Source organism: Cajanus cajan, chromosome 1, assembly GCF_000230855.2.
Source record: "Cajanus cajan strain Asha chromosome 1, NIPB_CcT2T_4, whole genome shotgun sequence".
NCBI lineage: Eukaryota > Viridiplantae > Streptophyta > Magnoliopsida > Fabales > Fabaceae > Cajanus > Cajanus cajan.
This window is the reverse complement of record NC_138517.1, coordinates 68035383-68059886: the sequence shown is the minus strand read 5'-3', so window position 1 is coordinate 68059886 and position 24504 is coordinate 68035383. Positions and strand designations below refer to the sequence as shown.

Below are 24504 nucleotides of genomic sequence, written 5' to 3'. Positions count from 1 at the left end.
ACACACTAATAAAGAACAAATTCAAAAATGGTATGAGAGCCTAATCTAGATCCATCGTTGGACCATTTGCATTTACTATGCTCTAAGTTGGTATCCCTGTACGTAAGAGGGTCACTCTTAGCCCACTATAATTTTGGCCCTCTTTGGGAGATTCTTAGGGAGTTGTATTGGATTAGGATTTTAAAAGACTTTTTTAGTTAAATTTTTTTTTAGAAGACTTTGCATGATTTTCATGACTTTTAAGACTTTGTAGGATTCTGCAAGACTTTAAATCATGATTTTAATGGATTCTACAAGACTTTTAAATAAGGATTTTAATTGATTTTACGAGACTTTGTGGATTTTATAGAATTTTTGTGGATTTTTGACGTATGATAAGATTTCAAATTTTTTTTCATACATTCAAATTTTAAGAGTTAAAGACAAAAATAATAAAAAAAATAACAATGTCTAGATAAATAATAATAATAATAATAATAATAATAATAATAATAATTCTCTATAATATCATATCCTCTTAAATAACATTCATCCACATATCCATAGTTATACTAGTCCTCCAAGCAATAGCTCCTGAGTTTGAATAATAAGCTCAAAAGTATGATCTTCATTAACCAGTAATGTTGAAGTTAAAGGATCAAATACCTTGGCCATTATAAAAAACATGTAAAAATGGAAATATAGAAACATAAGATAATTTTTTATATAAAAAAACAGTATATTCGATACTAAGAAAATATTTAGATATATAAATTTTTTTATATAAACGAAATTCTTTAGATATAGAGAATATATATATATATATATATATTAGTATTTTAGTTATATATTATATGATAATTTTTTAACAATATTTATAAATGTAAATTATTCTAACAAATATTTTGACAATATTTCCTTTTTTTAAAATAAGTTAATGGAGGCATAAACCCTAAACCCTAAAAATTAGATATTGTAATGTCTTATGTTAATTTCCTTTTTTTAAAATATAAAAAAAATCCTAATTTCACAATATAAAAATTAAAAAAATTAATAGTATAAAAAATAAAATAATTGTTGGGTCATAAAAGGAGGAGGGATAAGAGTAACAAACTCAAAGGAAGCAGAGAGATCGCAGTTTTTATGATGAGAGTTTTTCTCCCAACTAAGATCTATTTTCATCTCATTCTACTCATAGAAACCCTAACTCAAATTTATCTTATATATATATATATTGTAGAGATCATGTATCAATTTGATCTTTTACCTTTTCCTTTTCTTGACGTGTGTTATAAAAAAAATTACCACTTAAAAGTTGAAATTTCAAGCATTTTTTATTATATAAAGGAAAAAATTAAACTAAAAAGAATAAAATAGAGCAAGTCAATTAAAGAGAACGAAGAGAAAAATAGAGCAAGTTAATGACACTGTCATTTACATATCGGAGTTTCACAAAATAGGAGAATGGAATGAGAACAATACTACAGTATTATATATGAGCAATGAACAGTAGTGCAGTATTATTAGTAGAGAAAAAATAGAGAAGACAGAAGCATAGAAAAAAAAAAGATGAAAAATTCACTTGGAAATTCTTGAAGCACTTGAAAATTACTTCAAACAATCTTCCAAAATCTGGTGGGTTTGGATGAGATTGTTTTATGAATTTGGTATTTATAGATAACACTAGAAAGTCCTTCAAAATCTCTCTAACATACAATCCTTTAAAATCCTTATATTTTTTAATACCAATGAATTGTTTTTAAGTTGTAAAAAATCTCAAATGAATACCAATAAATTTTAATGGACTCTTTAAAAAATCTTGAAAATCCAGATTGAATACCACTTGATTGTTTTTAAGTGACATAAAATCCTAATTGAATACCAACGGACTTTTTTTACTAAAAAAAAGTTTTTTAAAATCCTATGAAATCCTAAACCAATACACGCCCCTTAATTGCAACTCAAGAGTGGTGGTTCAGTCCCTCATCAATGAAAGATATGACTTAAATATAGCTTATAAAGCTTCGACAGTCCTCATCTCTTAAGTCAATTTTGTGAGATTAAGTTAGGTACTAAAACTAAATTCTAAGAGTTAATTTGTCATGAAAAGCTACATTAATAGCTCTTTTCGAACTTCAAAATAATAGTTACTGGTTGACATTTTTTTTTTCTATTGATTTTTCAATAAGTTGATGTGCATCATAGTTAGATTGTTGATTTATTCAGATTAAATTTCTACAGGCACTTAAAGCTGCATCCCACAATTATCCTAATATAGTGGCTGCATGTTGGGAACAAATTTCTGCTATGGTGTATGGCTTCCTTAGCACTATATGCCTTGAAGCTCCTTCCAGGCAGTCAAGTGAACATGTTGGTAGCCCTACTCCAGTTATTAATGAAAAAGTTCTCGTCACTGCTATTAAGGTAACCACTTTGCCCTTCATAAATGCTAAATCTTCCTCAAATTAGCTTCTCAGTCCTCTTTCCCTTCGAATATTAATTCGTGAATAATCAGTAGTCAATTACTGTGAAGAAAATGCATGTGTCGTTTACATGGAAGTTAATTTCTGTCTTTGCATTCCTCTCTAAGATATATATTGTAATGTTCTCGCTGTATTATGTTATGTTAATGTTCTATTATTCTGAGTTGATTTGATTTACCAAAAAATGTGAATTACATCTCAATGTCCTTCACATTTAAGAAATTGACTCTCCACACTATCTGCTAAATAAATATTTGGACAAGTTACAATGAGATAATTCAATTTTCCACCAGTCTTATATACTTTTTTGGGTCTAAAAGAGGCTCTCCCTAACTTGGTTAAAGTTTAGTATTGGGCTATGATGCACGGATACGATACGTATCCGATACGGCGATACATCAAGTTTTGAAAATATAGGATACGATACGTTTAGGATACGTATTAAAAAAAAATTAATATATATAAAATAATAATTGCAAATAAATATTCAAAAATCAAAATTAAGAATACATTTCTTGCTTTTTAATTTTTAAACATTACTAAAAAAATTATAAATTATTTTTTATTGTCAAAAAATAGGAATAGTATCAATTTCATCCCTTACTTGACCATCATCTGTAAATAAGACAGGTTCTATTTTTGGTTCATCAAGAGATAATGACACCACCTCAAGATTTTCAACACCATCAAAGCTACCCCATGCATCTCCACCAATGTCCCACATTCTAGTACTCCCTTGCATATATTCTTCACTTTTCCTAGACAAGAGTCGCAAATTAGTATGTACATAAACCAAGTCTTCTGCTCTTTTAGGATTCAACTTATTTCTTTTCAGGGAGTGAATGAAGGAATAAGTACTCCAATTCCTTTCACAACAAGATGAAGAACCATAGTAGTCAATAGCGGCCGGAGCGGCCGCTTTCGCGGCGCTCCGGAGCGGAGCGGCCTCACCCCGCAATGTGGCTGCTGTCGCGTGGCGGTTTTCTGTAGCGGCTGGAGCGGCCGCGTCGGAGGCGGAGCGGAGCGGCCCTAAACGCGGAATCGCGGCGCGATTTCAGACTTACCCTTCATTAAGGGTAAGTCCGTCTTTTCAATGGGCTTGTTTTGCCCTAATCATCCCTTTCTCTCTCGCGATTTCAGACTTACCCCTCCTCTCGTCTCTCCCTCTCATTGTTTCTTCTTCTCTGGCGAACGCGTGCAGCTCCGACGAACTCCGGCTCCGAAGCACCTCCATCGCCGACGCGCCTCCAGCTCCGACGCACCTCCGACTCCGACGCGCCTCCAGGTCCGACGCAGGTCCGACGTGGCCGCAAGCTCCGACGCGCGTTTGTCTTCTATTCTCGTTCCTCCGACCTGCTTTTGTCTTCTATTCTCGTATTCTCCTATTCTCCCTGATTCTGTCTTTTATGCATGCAACATATTTTTTTTAATTATTTATTAAATTATTTCAACTGATTATTTTTTTATTTCTGGTTAAATTTAATTAAACAAATTGTATTTTTAAATTCTGATTAAATTTAATTCAACAAATTTTATTTTTAAATTCTGATTAAATTTAATTCAGTAAATTTAATTTTTGATTTCTAATTAAATTTAATTCAGAAAAATTTATTTATGATTTCTGATTAAATTTAATTCAACAAATTTTATTTTTAATTTCTGATTAAATTTAATTCAGCAAATTTTATTTTTAATTTCTGATTAAATTTAATTCAGAAAATTTTATTTTTAATTTCAGAAAATTCTATTTCTATTTCAGCAGCATATTTTTTTTAATTTCTGATTCTATTATATTTTTATTAGGCTGTCTTTGTCTTTGATAATCAGTTTAATCATGAGCCAACCAATCTCTGCTGGAAATGAAACTAATCCCAATTCTGGTCCCACTCCTAGAACAGAAATGTTTAAGCCCACTGGTGACAATATTGATGTCTTTTGGAAGTGGAACAGCTTAAAAGACAAAAATAATAGGAAGAGTGTCACGTGTGATTTTTGTCTGAAAACATCTACTGGTGGAATTACTAGAGCAAAAAGACATCAACTTGGAATAAAAGGCGATGTAGGTGCTTGTAGAAAAATTCCTGAGGATCTAAAATTGGAAATGAAGGTTGCCTATGAGAGTAAAAAAATTGCCTCAGAAGTATATATGGAGTGCGTAGATGAAAATGAAGAGGAGGATGACATCCAAGCCATTGCTAGAATTAAGAGACCTTCATCTACATCAAGTGAAGCCACTTCTGTTTCCAAGAAGAGGGGTATAAATGTCAAAGGTCCCCTTGATTTGCACTTTACTAGAAAGGCAGAAGAAAGTATCAAATTGAATAAGGGGTTGTGGCAAACAAGTTTAAATGATGCTTGTAACAAGGAAGCAAGAGCAAGGGTAATTCAATACATTGCTCGCTTTTTTTATCGGAATGGAATTGCATTTAATGTTGCTAGATCAAAGAGCTTCAAATTGATGGTTGAAGCTATTGGCACCTATGGTCCCCATTTAAAGCCACCAAGCTACCATGAATTAAGAGTGCCACTCCTTAAAAAAGAGTTGGAATACACCAAGGGCTTATTGAAGGGCCATGAAGAAGAGAGAGTAAAATATGGGTGCTCAATTATGTCTGATGGTTGGACAGATAGGAAAAGTAGAACTTTGATTAACTTTTTGGTTAATAGTTCAATGGGAACAATGTTTGTGAAGAGTGTGGATGCTTCTGAATATACCAAGACCGGTGAGAAGGTGTTTGAACTTTTAAATAGTTTTGTTGAGGAAATTGGAGAGAAAAATGTTGTTCAAGTAGTAACAGATAATGGAAGCAATTATGTTATGGCGGGTAAGAATCAATTATATTCTAATTTTATACTCATACGATTATAAGATATAAATTCTAATTTTAATTATTTTGTTATTGTGTTTTTAGGCAAAATTTTACAAACTGTGAGACCACATTTATTTTGGACTCCATGTGCTGCTCATTGTCTTGATTTGATGCTAGAAGATATTGGAAAGATCCCTAAAGTCAAAAGGGTAATACAAAGAGGCATCAAGCTCGTGGGTTACATTTATAATCATACCTTGACCCTAAACACCATGAGGAAGTATACAAATAAGGTTGAATTGGTGAGGCATGGAGTTACAAGATTTGCTACCACCTTCCTTACTTTGCAACGATTGCATAAGTTAAAGGCAAATCTTAGAAGGATGTTTACTTCCGACGAATGGTTGCAATCAAAAGGAGCCAAAGAACCTAAGGGGAAGAAAGCAACGGAGATTGTTCTTATGCCTACATTTTGGAGTGATGTTGTTTATGCTTTAAAGGCTATGGGGCCTATTGTACGTGTGTTGAGGTTGGTAGATAATGAAAAAAAACCGGCAATGGGTTACATTTATGAAGCAATGGAGAGGGCTAAGGAGGCAATTCAAAATTCTTTTAATCATAATGAAGAAAAATATAAGGATATATTTGCAATTGTTGATAGAAGATGGGATTGTCAACTCCATCATCCGTTGCATGCAGCAGGATATTATCTAAATCCTGAGTTTTATTACAAAAATTCAACAAGAATGGATGCTGATGATGAAGTGGTGGATGGCCTTTTCAAATGTATTGATAGGCTTTGTGAAAATAATGACATTGTAGACAATGTTCACAATCAATTGGCAATATATAAAAGGGCAGGAGGAAGATTTGGCATTCCTGCAGCAGTTAGAGCAAGGGTTAAAATGGCTCCTGGTAAGTGAGACTTTTCTTAAGCTTCAACTTCACTTACAAATTTTATAGTTATTTGATAATTTATTTATATAATAATATTTGCATTTATAGCTGAGTGGTGGAAGATGTATGGAGGACATACACCACATTTGCAAATTGTTGCCATTAAGGTACTAAGCTTGACGTGTAGCTCATCTGGTTGTGAGCGTAATTGGAGTACCTTTGAGCATGTAAGTTAATGAATTAGTGGATTTAAATTTGAGTTTACTATTGAAAATGGAAAATTAACTAACATCATGTTGTTAAATTATTATAGATTCACTCAAAGAAGAGAAGTAAGCTTGAGCACCAAAAGCTTCAAGACTTGGTTTTTATTAAATATAATCAAGCTCTTCAAGAACGCTTTGAGTGTCAAGATCCAATTGATCCAATTGCTTTGAATGAAGTTGATGATAACAATGAATGGATGTTGGGAGAAGAAAATGATGAGGATGAATTTGAAGATGACTTGGTGTTTGATGATGATGTTTTGACTTGGAGAGATGTTGCCCAAGCAAGTGGTGCCGGTGAACCTTTGAAATACACTAGGAGACAAACACAAGTGAACAAGACATCAACAATTGCATCTACATCCAAGAAAGATAAAGGAAAAAAAGTGATGGAAGTACTAGAAGACGAGGATGATGATGTAGAGGAAGAAGAAGAATATAATTCTAATGCTAGTGGGAGTGATGAATTTGAGGGAGAGGAAGACTTTAATCTTGATGAGGAAGAAGATTAAACTATAATGTTTAATTTTTTACTTACTTAGAGCTTTAACACTTTGTTTTGGAGACATTTTATATTATGTATTGTTTGAGTACTATGAACTTTTAATTATTAAAAATGTTTAATGCATGAATTTAGAGTTATTTTTTTGTTTTTTTTAGCTTTTATATATATATTATTAATTATTTAATATATATAAATTAATATTTAAATAGCGGTTATCCCGCTCCGCGTCATCCCGCTATCCCAGTTTTGGGGTCGGCCGCTCCGCGCCGCTATCCGGGATTGACTACTATGTGAAGAACTAGGTTGTACAAGAAGCTTTAAAGAAAGCTTTTGAAGGAGACGGGTAGAAGAACCATGCATTACCCACCAGGATTTAGCATTTAATGTCCATTTATCTTAAATCGAGTCAAAAGAAGCAAAATTATGAGCTTTTGATGAAAAATCAACATATTCAAGAGAAACCTTTCTTTTTTCTTCAGTTGTTATGAAAAGCTTTTTTAAACATTTATTTCTTTCCATAGAAATTTCTTTAACCTCATGTGGAGAAATTCTATTTGGAACCTCTTGAAGCTATTCATCACTGTAGAACCTGTGAATAAATAAAAAAGTTAATAGATAAAAAAATTTAGTAACTACCAAATTATTTATAAATAAATTAGAAAAACAAATAAATATTTAATAGGCTAATTTTGCCAAGGATTCAAAGAGTGAGCCATGTAGTGGAGAGGGATGCAACTCTTAGTCCACCTATCAATTAGTATAGAATAAACAACTTAATAAAATGTTGATGTATCATTTAACTCTTTTCCTTCATATCTACAGATAGACGTTTTTACTTTTTCTTTCATACTATCCCACATCTCATAGACCAAATGAAGTGTGGGACTATCTGTGTCAAAAGCCCTAAGCATACTATAAATAGGCTCGGTGAAATTAAGAATATATGTAATTTTGTCCCACCACACATCATTCAAAATAAATTCTTTTGCAACTTGGGCCTTACCCACATCATCTTCTCTATAAGAGTTTCATTCTTCACTAATAACCATCGATTGCAAAACACCTTTCAAATGTTTAAATCTCTTTAACATAACTAGAATAGATGCAAAGCGTGTTTCAGCTATAGCAAGCAACTATAGAGGTGAAAAGTGATTAAAAATTGCCAATCTCATTGAGTGATTCATGATAAAGTTCCTCACAAAAGAAACATCATCAACAACTTGAGTAATCCAATTACATTCAACATAAGCTATCTCATTCCTTTCAGTGTTTTTGGCAGCACATATGTTCTTCAATGCAAGGTTCAATGTGTGAACAACACAAGGAGTCCAAAAAAATTTAGGAAAAGAAATTTCAACAATCATTCCAGCACCTTTGCATACAGGAGAATTATCTATTATAATTTGAACAACATTTTGTTCTCCTACTTCTTTTATAACTTCTATCATCTTATCAACCATATAATGTTTGTTTTTAATCTCATTAGAAACATTAATAGTTTTTAAAAATATTGGACCCCCTTCACTTGTAGCCATAAAATTAATTAAAGGCCTTCTTTGGACATCTTTCCATCCATCAAATACTATGCTAATACTTTTTGCATTCCAAGTCGATTTAATAGGTTTAAGCAACCTCTCAACTTGTGCCTTCTCTTGTTGTAAGAGTTGTCCTCAAGACATTGTATCCAGGAGGGAGAAAACCATTAAGCATGTGATTTGCAGCAAATGAATAAGAATTCACATAATAGGGATTTCTGGCAAGGTTGAAAGGCAATCCAGAAGAATAAAACATTCTAGCAATGAGAGCTTTGAGATTATCTCTATTTTCTAAATTAAATGCTTTCTCCAAAGGACCAACTTTTCTCCTTTTCAATAAAGAACTCTGATGCATTTTCTCTTTAGGCAATGAGACATGCTTAGGTTTCACTTTATTTTCAGCCAATTCAACAATTGATTTTAATTCAACCAAATATTGATCATTTACACTTGCACACTCAGAAATTCCAGTTCCATAAATCCTCAACAAATGAGCTTTAACTCTCGAATAAGAACTTTTATAAACCTTTTGACAAAAATTACAAGACCAACTCTTATTTCCTCTCCCTTCTGAACTTTTATCTAATATGCTAACAACACCAAAGAGGAGCATGTTCATCTTGTACAACATCAGTAGAAACGAACTTACTTGGAATCAGAACCAGAAGCATTTGCTATTGACATTATAAATAAATAATTTTTATGCTTCTGCAAAAAAAAAAAGTATATCTATGTTAAATTGTTAATTGTTAAATAAATTATACAACTTAAAAAATTTAATCACTCCGAATCATAAAAATATAAATTATAAAATATTAAGTAATTTCACAAAAGGCATTATAACTTGAAAATATTAAAATTATAAATTAAATATTATCAAATATTTTTTATTTATAATTTTATATTAATATAAAGAAATTATATAAATATTGAGTATTTAAGTATTTAACTTATTTTAATATTATAATTTCATCTGAATTAGTATATATTAAAAAATTAAAATTAAGAAAGAAAATTAAAATTTTTAAAAAACATTTATGTGAGATTGAAATTTTGTTAGTTTAAAAACTAGAAATTAAAAATTTGTTACAATTTTTTGTACATAGAGATGCTAAAAGAGAATTAAAAAAATTCTTATTATTATTAATTTACAATTTTACAAAAAATTAAAAAAATTTTAAATAAATCATAAAATTAAATGTAAAAAAAAACCCATGTAGCCATGTGTATATGTACAAAAGGCCAAAAGCGGCACAGTGCACACTACACACCTGTCAATCAAAAAGGAAAAAAGTGAAACACATGCTCAGTGAGTGTTGATTACACGCAACAACCAAAAAGAAAAAAGCCAAAAACTTTCCCCAAAGTCGAGACTCGAGAGAAATGGTTGCACATGCTCTTTCATGTTTCAACAAAAACAAGAAAAATAGGTGCCTAGGTTGGGTGGGTAACTGGGTAATGGGTATCGGAAACCTTACAGGAAAAATAATGGAGAATCGGAGATGAACTTCTTTACCTGGGTCACTGGTGTTTGGCTTTTTGTTGAATCCGATCCCTACACGTAATTGGCTCCCGAACCCAACTTTGATTTTAAAGATTATCTGTTAAAGGGTTTTTCAATGTTTTTCCCTTAAAATAAAATATTGGTGGCGGCTCCATTGAAAAATAAATGTTAGCGTCATCCCGTCGTGATCTTGGTTACGACAGATGGCTAGTGCCCAAATGCTGAACGCATCTTGATCTGGCTTTGGAATGCAAACGAAAGTTTTGGAATTGCATCCGAGGATCTTCGTCTCAAATTTTTGTGTTCTTCTTGCTTATTTATGCTTGAATTCTGAATAATGGATACGTATCGCAACAAATCTGTAAAGTATTTTTTCTTTTCTTTTTATTTAACAAGATCACTATAGATATGGTTGAGATACGTATCCCTAACGTATCGAAATGTATCCGTATCGAATATGTATCCGATACGGATACGGGATGAAAATTTACGTATCCGTGCTTTTGAGGTATTGGGATATGTGGGGTTTTCTACAAGCTTAGCATTCATCAACCCTAGTTTCCTTCAAAATATCTATTGCTTACTTCCTCTAAGAAGTCATAAGGCCATTCTTGGACGATGCCACCTCTACCCCCAAGAAGTAACTAAGTCTGCCAAGATCTATAGATTGAAAATGATGGAAAAGATTTTGCTTTATTTGAGTAATTACATGGTGGTAACATGTAATCATGATTATCGAATTGAGATTTGAATCGTGAATCGGAAGAGCTACTTTACAAGTCATGAATCATATTGTATTACAAACTGTTAGATACAAGATCAATAAAATCATAGCATTTTAACAAAAAATACACACTAATATATCATATATGAAGCTATGAATCACAAAATAATTCAAGATAAAAGTCATAAATCAAAAAATAAGTGGTGGCTGGCTGCACTAAGTTATAGTCTTCAAGTTCAACCCCTAAATACAAAATATGATGGCAAAATGCAAATTAATCTTTCCTACTTCACACATCCTAGTTTTATGCTTCATTCATCATCTCCAAGATCAATGTCACTTAGTTCATCCTCTTCCTTTAATATCAAATACTCCTCCTCATCCTCTTAACCTACATCGCTAATTGTCTCTTCAATTTCATTCTCCTTTTCTATTATAGTCGATTTTCCCTTCCTATCAACGTTGGCATTTAACTCATTGAATCTCTTAACATAGTATTATATTTAAGTATTACATTACATGTTCTAAATCTAAACTTTTAAACACATACCTCTCTTACTTTTCTTGCTTGGAGCTCCTTCTTCTAAAGTAAAACACTTGTATATATTCATCCATGATGCATCAATTGGTAGGCAAGGATCCACTTTTCAGTAATCCATTCATCATTTGATTCTATATCAGATAAGTATATAGGATCGTAAGTATCTCCTTTCTCCTCTCTAACCTTTTACCTCATCCCAAGTTGAAGGTTATACTTAACAAAGACGAGCATCTAATCTTTGTTGTTTTAAGTGGTTTCTTCTCTTAGTATGGATTTGATCAAATATGCTCCAATTTCTTTCCCACCTTGTAGCTCTACAAGTGAGACTCAAAACTCTCATTGCTAGCTTTTGTAATTCTTGACATTCCCCACCCCATCATAACTTTGCCACCAAAGAGAGCTACAATATTAAAACAAAAGCCAGTATGAATAAATATTATCTTGGCTGCCATGCTCTTTCTATAGTACACTAACATATCCTATTTACAACAATTCTAACAAGGCCTATTTTGATCATATCATTAGTCGATATAGGATCTCAACCACTTGAGTGTCAATATCTTAGTGGCTAAACTCTATGATGCTTCATCTAGTATAGTCATACATAAGATGAAGTTTGCAATATCATACATCGATGGTGGCCTAACAAAAGGATTGTATAGACTTTGATTCCTATTGGAAAAGAACTAGAAATGGATTGTCCTGTTGGTGAACAAATCCTTGATATGAACATTGCTTTTATCCCTTGAACATTTGATCTAATGCCACTAACAACCGAGTTAAAGCCTTGGTTGACTACCATATTTTAAATAAGGAGAAAAAGGAGTTGTGTTGGAAAAAATGTTAATTGGTTCCTGTTAGTGGTAACCATTCTTTGAACATTAATCAAATTTTTTTTTTCCATTTTTGTTTACTCCATTTGAAATTAAAATAGGTTTGTTTTGTTTACCCGAATCCTCATTCTCTTAAATTTGATGTGTTTTTCATTTATTGTTCATGAACTTGCTTCCAAATTGCTTATATATATAATTTTTTGGAGAGTAGAGACGGGAATGGATCAAATCTTAAATAGGGGCCTATGGCTTGATTTGTCTAAAGTTTGGCCTAGCCTGACATGATCTATTTAATAAAAAGGTTAGGTTTGAACTTTTAAAAAATGCTAGACTTAAAGGCTTAAAAAAGTTTGTTAGGTCTTATTCGCTAACCTATTTATCAATATAATATAATAAAAACTTTAATACACATTACACTATTAATAAAAAAAATTAATTAAATAAATTTATAATACAAAAATTAAATTATTAATATTATTAGAATCTCCATGATTTCTTTTTTCTTTTTTTTTTGCAGACACTACAAGTGTAATTAGAGCTGGGCCTCACTAGTTTTTGGCCAATACTTTTTACTGGTTTTGTTTTTAACTTTTTGATGAATAAAAAAAAATATATGCAGTGTTCTTTTAAGGTATTGTATCTTACTTTAGTTTTTTTTTTTTTTAAACTAAATTTTAGTAGTAAATGACTTTTTTTTACCACAACAAATTAAAAAAAAAAAAAACTCATTAACCTGTTTAAAATTAAGTTTGTTGTCTTATTTAATCCCATTATTATAAAATAGACATTTAAACAGGCTAATAGGCCAATTTAGACTTTTGAAAAGACAAGGCTAAGTTTATGATAGATAATACGTCAAGCTCATATAGAACAAGTCAGACCTATATATTTAAAGCTTGGCAGGCCTGACCTAGCTTAATCTCATTCCAAGTGGAGTACAATTCTCACCTTACAAGCTAATTTTGTAAGGATTGAATTAGGCTCAAATTTACTTTCTAAGAACCATTACATTGTTCACGTGGCATGACCTCTTGTGTCTTATACTATTGCTCTGTATTCTTCTCATATATATAGAAAAGTATTTCCATGTTTGGTTTTCTTTTATTTGACAAAACTTACATGCAGTTCCTCATGTGCTTTTAGTGCTCTTTTCAAATCAGATTGGAGTTTCACATTTGATGTCGGTAATCAATGCTGATCTTCTGTACAAACTTTTATTATGTACGTTATCAAGCTGAAAATTCGATGGTAAATAGAGAAGAACACCGAAAGCATAAGCAACTCTTGACTGATCCAACTTTTGTCCTTGTTTTTTGTAAATATTTGTATTTGATTTTGATGGGTTTAGGTGATGTCATTTCATTTCTGCATCATGATTTCTTCAATCTATATTGGGTAGTGATAAAATTTATGTTAATATTTCAAGGTTCTAGATGAGGGTCTTCGGGCAGTCTCTGGATTTCAAGGAACAGAAGATCTTTCAGATGATAAATTGATGGGTGTTCCCTTTGCATCTGATTGCATCAGGATGAAGAAAGTGTCTTCTGCTCCATCGTACGAGCTAGAGTGCAAAGATGATATTGTAGTCAACTTTGAAGCTTGTGAATCAGGAATTCAGCAATGGCATGAGGCAATTGAGAAGCATATGCCTCTTATCTTGTGTCACTCTTCAGCAATGGTGAGAATTTTCATTTCTTTTGTAATAGTTTCTATTATTTTGTTTGACAATTGGAGCTAGGAAAGTAGCAACTGATCCTGTTGCTCCCAAGCAAGAAACTCTTCTGATATGCGACCTGTGTCACAATCTTTAATCGTGTGAAGCTTCATTCAAATGATTGGATTCACCAAGAAATGTTGTAGTTGATGACCAACAAGTAATTTTTGGTGGGAAGCTTCACAGAGATGGAATCAGAGAAGGTAATCAGAGCATTGGATGAGATCACCATTGAAGAATCAACTGTAGTGGGAACAGATTGAAGCTGAAACACAAAGATATGGCTATGAGAGAAAAAAAAATGGTATTAGGGTTCGAACCCTACTTTGGATATCATGATGGAATTCAGAGAATTTATGTAACTGAAAACAAATGGTATTATTGATTCTGTTGAAAGTTAGTTACAGCAATTGAGAGTCATCAATTTATAGATGATAGACACCGACTATGGGCCAGCTTATAGGTTGGGCCCAAACAACTGAGATAGCAGAAGCCCAAATAACTATCTAAGAGAAAACAGAAAAGAAAAAGTAAAAATAAAATGAAAATCATGAGAAGTGCTTTCAAATACTATTCTCTAATACAAAGTATGCACTAGGTTAAGAGGCTTAACTTAGCTCAGTGCTCAATACCATACACTTACACACTTGCTAACGTTATCCATATGGTTTATCTTGCACTTTTTTCCAATTCATTATTTTTTTATATTGTATTGAAGGGAATGATAATATTACTGAATCAATGAATAATATATCTTTAATGAATGTATTGGTCTTTCTGTTTTTCCTCAAAGGTGAGAGCTGCATCAGTTACGTGTTTTGCGGGTATGACTTCTTCAGTGTTCATCTGTTTCACTAAGGAAAAACAGGATTTCATATTGTCTTCTTTAGTAAGTATTTATAGAACCCATGCTCAATGCTATGTCTAATTGTAGTATCATGTTAATTGACTGACATGCTGCTGGATTTAATTGATTAACTTGCTAAAATTTTGTAGGTTCATGCTGCTGTACGTGATAATGTACCATCGGTGAGATCTGCTGCCTGTCGAGCCATTGGTATCATTTCATGTTTCCCCCAAGTGTGTCAGAGGTTGTACTAAAACTTGGTATCAATATTATAATCTTTTTTAAATGTGTCGGATTCACTAGTGTAAAACTAAAATGTTCAATAATCTCTGTAGTGCAGAGGTACTTGACAAATTTATCCATGCTGTTGAGAAAAACTCTCATGATGTTCTAATCTCAGTAAGTTGTGCCTCAGTTTTTGACTGCATACTGTCCTATACACTTTTTATTCTTATTACTTAAACTGTAATTCATTGTTTTCCTTATATCAGGTTAGGATAACGGCTTCATGGGCATTGGCAAATATATGTGATGCTATTTGTCACTCTGATAGAATCCTTCCCTTTGGACAAACGGGTGAGCTCAATTTGATATCCGTGATTGAATGGTCAACCATTTTGTGTCAAGACAGAATTTCAAATTTGTATTTTGTAATCTATTTATTTTCTTCCTTTTTTATTTTATTTTTTTATGTAGGTTCAAACTCCAATCCCCAGCTGATTGTTTCATTGAGTGAATGTGCTTTGCATCTTACTGAAGATGGAGACAAGGTATCTTATATTTGTATTCTGTATTTCTTTCAATTGTATGTTCTATATTGATGAAATGTCATTGTTGAGAAGGAGAGAAAACATGACATGGTTGAATCCGTGTGTGAATGTACACAGCGAAGTGTATTATTATATAGTGTGGGTAATGATTAAAGAGAAAATAATTTTCTCATTTCTATAATTAAGTAAATCCTACTATTAGATATATTCACATTATGTTAACATGTACATTTAAGTTTACATTACATTGTCAATTTATTGCTATTCCCTTTACATTTTCTCTGTTATAGTTGGTTTGTTAGATAGTCTGTTGCTGACTCTGCAAGGAGTCATATAGCTTAGGTTTAAAAGGTTACACTCTCTGTACTTTCAACTAAAGATAGTTTTACCATTCAGTTTTTTTCAGTTCTGTTTTGCCTCTCGTTTCTCTCAATTGTATTACCAAATATATTGAGGTAGACTGTCACTTCATAAGGGAGAAGGTTGAGTGTGGAGAAATAACGGCTACCTTTGTCAACTCTAGTGATCAGCAAATTTTCTTACTAAATCCTTGAGGGGTCGATGAATTAGTTATATATGTAACAAGCTAGTGGATATGATTTATATGCACCCTAGCTTGATGGAGTGTTGAGAATCATAATGTAGTAATAAAATAATTAGGCAAATAATATGTTATTTAGGGGAAACAAAATATCCCCTGTCCATGTGTATTGAATGAAATAAACGCATATAAACATACCTCTGGTATCATTTGAACGCATGGTTTCGGCACCTATTTCTCTGTTTCAATCTTTTTACACTATTTATTGTTATTAAATGTATTCCAATATGAATTTTTAGAAGTAAAAGATGCTGCCGAGTGGATCAAACACTCGAGCAATTCACCAAAACTCAATATTCAACTATCATAATTAAGGATTGCATAATCACCATAATTCAAGATATTTACGGTATCTAACAGTCATTGACCTATTTTATAGGATTATTAGGTAAATCATATATTGATTATTTGACTCCTTAGTATACATTTCTCCATTGATTTTTGTTTTAATGGTTTTTTCTATTTTTCATTACCAGGTTAAATCTAATGCTGTAAGGGCTCTTGGGTATATTTCGAGAATCTTAAAATTTTCAACATCAAAATTCCAAGATACAACGTTGGACTACCATGGCTGCAGGACTGCTACGTATCTTAATAGTGAGAATCTAATGGTGTCTCAACAGTGTTGCACATCAGATTCTCTGCAAGATTTCAATAGGCTAGAAAGAATAGTTCAGGCTTTTATTTCTTGCATTAATACTGGGAACGTGAAGGTACCATAATCTTATTGTCCGAATGTTATTTGATTATTCTGAATATTTTGATTTCTTGTCAATCCATTATATCCCTCTTGAACCTGGAGTCTCTGTTACTAGGTTCAGTGGAATGTTTGTCATGCTCTAGGTAACCTATTCCTCAACGAGACATTAAGGCTGCAAGATATGGACTGGTATGTTACATTGAAGCACATGATTTTTATGTTTCTCATGTACATTAGATATATTTATTAGTTACTAGATATTGTAATATGAAGCATATAGGAAAGAGTGTTTGTATTAGGTTATTCTTATTTGTGTACTAATCATATGTTTATCAATGAGATTATTAGTGAATCAACAGAAACACAATTCAACTACCCAATTTTGATGATTAGTGTTAAGAAAAATAAGCCTATGAATAACTCCAATTTGATTGAGATACTGTAAGAAAGGCCTAAACCCCCCACTCCAATTAGTTTGGTTAGCCTTAATGTCAACTGTGTTTCATCACCTTTTATATTTCTTCCTCCCTATCTACCTGAAACCCACAAATTTAGACATAAGTCATGCCTTTCATTTAATATGAAGATGAAACTTCTCTAAATTAGAAATATACACGAGTACAAGATTTGATTGCTGGTTTGTGAAGTTTACTACAATTCTAGTATTGTCCTTGAGTGAAGTATTAAAAAAGTGGTACTTTGGTTGAATGTATTTCACTTTCATTGGATAAACGACATTTGTTGCATTGTTTTCGGTCCTGTTGTTTTTTATAGGCTCTCTTCATGAAGATATCATGTTCATATTTGTTACGTGTGTAACATAAAAATTCAAACTATTGAACAATTCTCTGTTCTTCCTTTCTGCAGGTCTCCAGTTGTGTATGGTATTCTTCTGCAACTATTACGTGATTCATCAAATTTTAAAATCAGGATACAAGCTGCAGCAGCGTTAGCTGTGCCAGTGTCAGTGCAAGGTAACTGTTTTCTTAGAATGAATTTGTATTGGTTTATTATCTTGAGTTGAAAGAGAGGATACTATTAATTTGTTTCTTATTAATTACATTCTTCTCTTACCCTATTATAAAGATACATTTGTCCCTAAAATAGGTAACTATGAAAATCAAACATAAAGGAAATAAGGAAAAATTATAAAATAATATTAAATCTCCTAAGACACTCCTATATACAACATCTTATTTCTGCTTTCACCTATTAGAGATAGTTACTCTGTTTACAATGCGTATTAGTTTAAAGTGGTGAATTTATTATTTTGTATCCCACAAATTATATTCTTATATTACTTTATTATAGAGATACATTTGTCCCTAAATAAAGAGTAACTACAAAATTAAAGGAAATAAAGAAAGATTGTAAAATAATATCAAATCTCTTAAAATACTCCTTTTTTACAAGAGTCCCTCTCAAGTTCATAAATGAATATCAATTATTCCCAACTTGTCTATCAACTCTTGAAATCTACAAATCTACTAGTAGGAAGTCCTTTAATAAGTACATCCGTCACTTGTAGTCCTACAGAGATGTGAGCTATAACAATGACACCATTATCTAACTTATCTTTGATGAAGTGTTTGTCTATCTCAATATGTTTGGTCTTGTCATGATGGAAGAGGTTGAAGAAGAAGATTGTTGCTCTCGTTCACTCTTCACCTTCACGTCCCAAGCAAACTCTTGAGGTCTCCAATGGCTGAAAATGATGAAGAAGAAGACGCTCCAATGGTGGAAGAAGCAACAAAGGAGGCTCGGTAACTTCTTCAAGAAGCTAGAAGAGTAAGGCACCAAGGCACAAAGGAGGAACTCCTTTGTGAAGGAACCTAGGTAGAGAAGGATTCTCCATGGTTTCTAAGGCTTTTGAAGAGAGAATTTTGAGAGAAAATTATGAGTTTATTCATCCAAAGTGGGAGAAAATGAGAGGTTTACAAATTTATAGAAGTAGGTAGCTTAGGGAACAAGCTAACCTTAACCATGGTTCAAGAGAACCATGGTTTGGTTGCTTGACCGGCCAGCCTAGTTTAGGAGGCTTGTGGAGCAAGCTTCTATCTTAGCTTGCTTGGGAAGCAAGCTAAGTTAGAAGCTTGTAGCACAAGCTTCCTAAGACTCCAAAGGAGGAGAAGCAATTTCGGCCAAGAAGAGAACTAAGAAAGCTAGGCGGCCTTGGACTTAATTTGCTCACTTAATCCATTTCAAAAATTGTTAATTTGGTTTAGTTAGGTTCATCCAAAAATAATAAGATCTAGCTAAATCAAATCCTTGAAAAATATGGAGTAAAACAAGTTCAATATGTAAAATTTTGCCTAGGTCCAATTCTGGCCCAATTACTAATCACACCTTCAAGTCTTGCTATTTGTCACCCCACTTCTACTACTGAAAAATGTAAAATTGGTGACCTTTAATACAAGGTCAAATGGAGTAGTCTCCAAAGAACCTACTCTAAATTCACTATACAATGATCTATAAAATGAAATAAAGTGTCTCACAAATACAAAGGCAAAAAGTGACCTATACAATGAAAACTATATACAAGTTATATACAAAAGAACTATGCCTTCTCTTCATGATAGAGTGGTCCAAATGAAGAGAACCTTGGGCTTAGAAAACCCATTGGTCTTCAAGTTGTCCAATCCTTCCTGAATGCTCCTGGTAATAGCTCTAGTGATTGGACCCTTGGCCCATGGTCCATCATGTTGTGTTGAACCAAGTTGTGAGAAATGGTGATGGCTAACTTGTTGTCACAAAACAGCTTCATAGGTAAACAAAGCTTTCCTAGAAATTTAGTAATCTCCATAGGTAGACAAAGCTTGTCTCAATAATCTTCATCCATAGCCATTCACATATTACCCTATGCCAGGGCTTGAAATTCAACTTTTGCAATAGACCAAGCAACTACATTTTGTTGCTTAGTCCTCATGTAGTATCCAGAAGTAGATCTCCAATCTGTGACTGACCTTGCATAATTTACATCAGTATAAAGCTCCATAGACATGGTGTCTCCTCTTTTGAATAGTAATCCCTTTCCTAGACTTGACTTCAGGTACTAAAGAATCCTGTCAACTATGTGCATATGCATTTTTTGGGGGTCATGCATGAACTGACTAATTACATTCACAACATAAGCTATCCTAGATCCATTATAAGGCTCACCCACCAATACACGCACCAAGTCTAATAGTGTGAGGGGTGTATTGAAAATCCTAAGTCCCACAAAGGTAAGGCTAAAATATTTTATGAGTGAAAGAATACCCTCTCCTTACAAATAGGTTTTGTAAGATTGAGCTAGGCCTAAACTCACTTTTTAAGATGATGATATGTACCTATTGTCATTAATACCCAACTTGTTGCAAATGTAATTAATTCTGTGTCCTCAAAGATTTAGTAAAGACATCCTAGTTTATCACTAGAGTTGAAGAAACTAGTGATGATTTCGTTTGTCCCAATCTTTCCTCTGATTAAGTAATAGTCAACCTAAATGTGTGTGGTCCTCATGAAGGACAAGGTTGGATGCAATATGTAAGGCAGCCTAATTATCACATCATTGATATTTGCATCGTCTTCAAATTTGAACTCTCTAAGGAGTTGTTTGAACCAAATAAGGTCACAAGTCATTAGGGCCATGGTTTTGTACTCTGCTTCCGCACTTGATCTTGCTAATTAAAGAAAAAGTCGAATCCGAAAATAGTTTTCTAATACTGTAATTCCCAAACAGAATCAATTATAATAACTTCTAATAAAAATAGATTTCCTTATCAAAAACTTCTATAATAGCAAAATGTTAAGAACACACTCTCTTTTATTGGCTGAAATTATAAAATTTGATTTTTTCCACACACTGTTTAATGAATCTTATGGTTTTATAGTTTTCAATGAATTTTAACCAATAAGAGAGTTTGTTAACATGAGTATAATAGAAAGTATATTGCTAGCACTCTTCTTGGACCTTATCCCTATCATGCGAATCAAATGGGCTCTTATATTTTAAAATATACCGTACATAAACCTTAATTTACTCTTACCATTTTACCTACTTTGGCATACATAGTATTCTATTCTGATTACATTCAGTTCAAATTCTTTATCTGAAAATAACTTATTTTCGCATTTTTGCAGATTATGGCCCATCCTTCTCAGAGATTGTTCAATCTATAGAGCATTTAATGGAGAATATAGAAGAGGACCAAATTTCCGGGCCATCAAATTTCAAGTACAGGGTTTCATTACAAAAACAGGTCATTCTTTATATTCATTAATGACATGTGGAATTAATCATTTTGGAGTGGTCAATGAATAGGCATGATATTGGGTATTTGTGATTCAAACTAAGGGGTATTGTTGGTCTAGGAAAAGTTGTTTTCTCATTAAATGAAATAAGCCTATATAAACATGTCTCTGTGGTGTCGTTTAAACACACGGTTTCAGAATCTTGCATGTCTATGTTTTCTCTCTGTTAACAATAATCTTGATTTAAAAACCATTTAAAATTTGAATGAACTTGCATTGTATTCTTATTATAGAGTTGTAACTTTTTTCTGTTGATCTGCTGCTTTTATGTCATTACTTAACTTCTTCATGTTCTTGGTGCAGCTTACCTTGACAATGTTACACATTCTACGCTTTACCTCGAGCACAAATGATCAACAGCTGAAAGATTTTCTAGTGAAGGTATGTATTTTATCATGAATGAAAAAATTATAGATAAGCACAGGAAGAATGAAATTACTTTGCAGTGGGTATTGTACAAAAGCAATAAATGATGACAGTTTGGAGAAAAAAATTCTGTCTCTTGATTTATTCACACAACCAAACTACAATATATAGCCAAAACATCTCTCTATAAATGGTTTGGGAGATTTGAAATGAACATGAGATGGGGCAACCTCCAAGATATACCGTACTTGAAATGAGGAAAAATATGAATAATTTTCACAAATACTTGTATATAGACTGATTACAAATATGTATCAAGTGATTATTAATTCTGACCAAGTATTTTCATGAAAGAATATTGCTATCATAATTACAAGAAATAAAACAAACTAATCATATGGAAACAAATCTTTACAAATTAAAATATAAACAAGGATGTTCCTTGGCTAATATATTTCCCAGCTTGCAAGAAAGATCCTAAATGTAAGATACAGAGAATCTAGAGAGTGTAATATGAAATATGTTTCCTATTATATTTTATTTGATTACAGAGAAGGTATTTACAGAATACGGAGATCTCAAGCTCCAACTAACTGACAGCTGTCGTAACTAACTGAGGTAGCTCTATGCTAGATGCAGGTCTATGGTACATACAATACAACCTATACAACATATACACTATCACCGAAAGCGCTCTGTGAAATTCTGTAGTTAATATATTTGCCAGTTGACACCCAGAAGGCACACGTGATTTTATAAGTCCACTATAATACTGAATTGGATTATGGGCAATGCTAATAGATCTTTCAACACAAACACCATTATATCCTTCTAACATACCATACTACAAAATTTCATCATTATAGCTTGCGACTTATGGGAGTCAAATCAAATGATTACTTATGCATACATGTAATCTATGGCTCGGTCTCTTGTGACCTGGGGTAGGCTTATACATTATTTTTGGAATATAATCGTAATTTTATTTTCTACAAGTAAACGCAAGTTGAATTTAGATAAGTTTCACATGTTTACTTAGATTCTCAAGTTTGACTACCTTATCCTTTATACTCTTTTTTATATCTGCTTAAACAAAAATCATATAATTCCAAAGCCGCCCTCCATAATTCTAGTTTAACATTTATTCTTGCTTTCAATTCTTCCATGAAAATTATATCTGTTGCAGCATTATTATATCGAATGTCTCTTCATTGGACATTATTTTATCCGATGCCTTACCACTAATTTCACTCAAGTAACAAAATAAGAAGTGTTGATTAAGGTAATGTTTAGCATAACTCTTTTGGGTCTTGAGAGCTATTTTAAAGTTAAAAATTCTTTTTCAAAACTGTAGTTATTGTTTAGAAGTTTTATATATTTTTTAGCATAAAAGTTACTCAAGTCTCAGGATTGTGTTTAGTCCCGATTTCTTTGAAGAGAAACCGGAAAAATGATGGGTCAAATACTCTGCTAGACTCACGAGGTATAGAATGGCATAATTGACAGAAGAGTTAGTCTTAATCCTTCATGTATGTATATGGTCAAAATTAGTTTTTCTCACACTCTCACTTGCACATATTATATTAGTATATATTGTACATAATAATAACATACTACAGATCTTATTATATTACAGCTGTAGTATGTACTTGTAGTCTTATACTCCACCTTGTACTAGAAAGCTATTCATGTGTCTATGGCTTGTTATCATTAGTCTAACTGAATACAGTATTTATTTGAACATTCGTGCAATAATTTTCAGTAGTATAAAAATAATCAAAGAAAAAGCAGCATATCCTAACGGTTGTCTTGTACATATTGGTCTTCAGGACGAAAGCTGATACCTGCCTTTTTGTCATTTATCCTTGCAATGTGTGTAGCTAGCATGCATTTGCAATTTCAGTTGGTCTTTTGAATGTTGTAATTCCTTCCAGATCATGGGATTTTTTCTTCTCTGATAATCTTTGGTGGAAATTTCCCTTGATTTAATTTTCTTTTTGCTTGTTTAGAAAGCATCTATCCTTGAAGATTGGTTCAAGGGATTATGCTCATCTGCTGAGGAGACGAATGATGTTCAAGATAAGTGCACTGTAGACCGAAAGAGAGTAATGATATCTAGTGCGATACAGTCATTGATTGAAGTGTACAAAGAAAAGAAACAGGATGCAATTGCTCAGAAGTTTGAGGAATTGAAGAACAATATGTGAAGGTGGAGTTGTAAAATGACATTTGTTCATAGAAATCTTTTCAGGCATTGGAATATTGGCAAAAGATCCAGTCGAGTCCAGAGGAATTTATTTAATGAAGCACTTTATGGATGGATTCACTATATCAGTCCTAGAAGAGATTGCTTTACTGAACAAGAGGATCGTATTGTGTCTACATATTTATGGCTTTTGTTATGGTTACAGATTTGCGGAGTGTAATCTTTGTTATGCCTGAAATGATGGAGATTAATACTGTTTAACTGAAATGCTACATTTTGGAAATTAAGTTTTCCTTTCATTGCCCAAACTGATTTCCTTGCAAGGAGTAGAGTTGTAGGCTGAATAGCTTTAGTGTGCCTCAACAACACTTGGATATGCGGAGCCATGTCGATGGGCACCGTTTTTCTCACACCCTTTTTTGCTATTCTCATACCCAATAAATAAATAAATAAATGGTTGTTGTAAAGTCTTAACTTGGTGGTATTTATTAAGTAATTTTTTTTATCATATTTTGTGTGCAGAAATTAATGATATAAAATTGATAATTATAGAAAAATAAAATATTAATTAAATAAATATCTGATTTTAAATAATAAGAAATATCTTTACAATAAATTAATACAAAAATTTTAGCAAGGGGATTTAAATTTAATTTTCATATAGTCGTAATTTTTCAAAAAATAGATAATAACACGAAAATATAATTATATTTTTTGTTAGAAGCTCAATGATTTGAATTAAACCAGCAAGAGCACTCAAAAACACAAGATTGTTGAAGGGTTACCACGGTGAATGAGATAAACATGGTTCCAAACTCAAGCTTCTATTGTTACGGTTAATAAAAAGGTCGACATGATAGATGGTCAACTGGCTAATGTGCTTCATGATCTCTGTATTGGTTCACACTTGGTTCAAAAGTCCAACCTCTG

At 32.4% G+C, this 24504-nt stretch overlaps 2 protein-coding genes across 3 annotated transcripts in view; both read left to right on the top strand.

Annotated features, from left to right (window-relative positions):
- Positions 1–24082, top strand: part of LOC109815824 (ARM repeat superfamily protein) — a 67451-nt gene extending 43369 nt beyond the window's left edge. For both annotated transcript variants that reach the window (XM_020380629.3, XM_083061907.1), the window contains 13 exons: positions 2221–2403; positions 13504–13755; positions 14585–14680; positions 14788–14882; positions 14974–15037; positions 15130–15214; positions 15335–15408; positions 16486–16722; positions 16825–16898; positions 17577–17683; positions 20832–20950; positions 21306–21383; positions 23378–24082. In XM_020380629.3, the coding sequence (XP_020236218.2) occupies positions 2221–2403; positions 13504–13755; positions 14585–14680; positions 14788–14882; positions 14974–15037; positions 15130–15214; positions 15335–15408; positions 16486–16722; positions 16825–16898; positions 17577–17683; positions 20832–20950; positions 21306–21383; positions 23378–23575 (1662 nt within the window). In that variant the 3' untranslated portion in view covers positions 23576–24082. The remainder of the gene's footprint in view (positions 1–2220; positions 2404–13503; positions 13756–14584; positions 14681–14787; positions 14883–14973; positions 15038–15129; positions 15215–15334; positions 15409–16485; positions 16723–16824; positions 16899–17576; positions 17684–20831; positions 20951–21305; positions 21384–23377) is intronic.
- LOC109815825 (uncharacterized) lies at positions 5147–7063 on the top strand. Its single transcript, XM_083061918.1, has 3 exons — positions 5147–6187; positions 6278–6396; positions 6483–7063. The coding sequence occupies exons 1-3, from the start codon at positions 5443–5445 to the stop codon at positions 6945–6947; spliced, it is 1329 nt and encodes a 442-aa protein (XP_082918044.1). The 5' UTR covers positions 5147–5442; the 3' UTR covers positions 6948–7063.
- Positions 24083–24504: the final 422 nt, after the last annotated feature.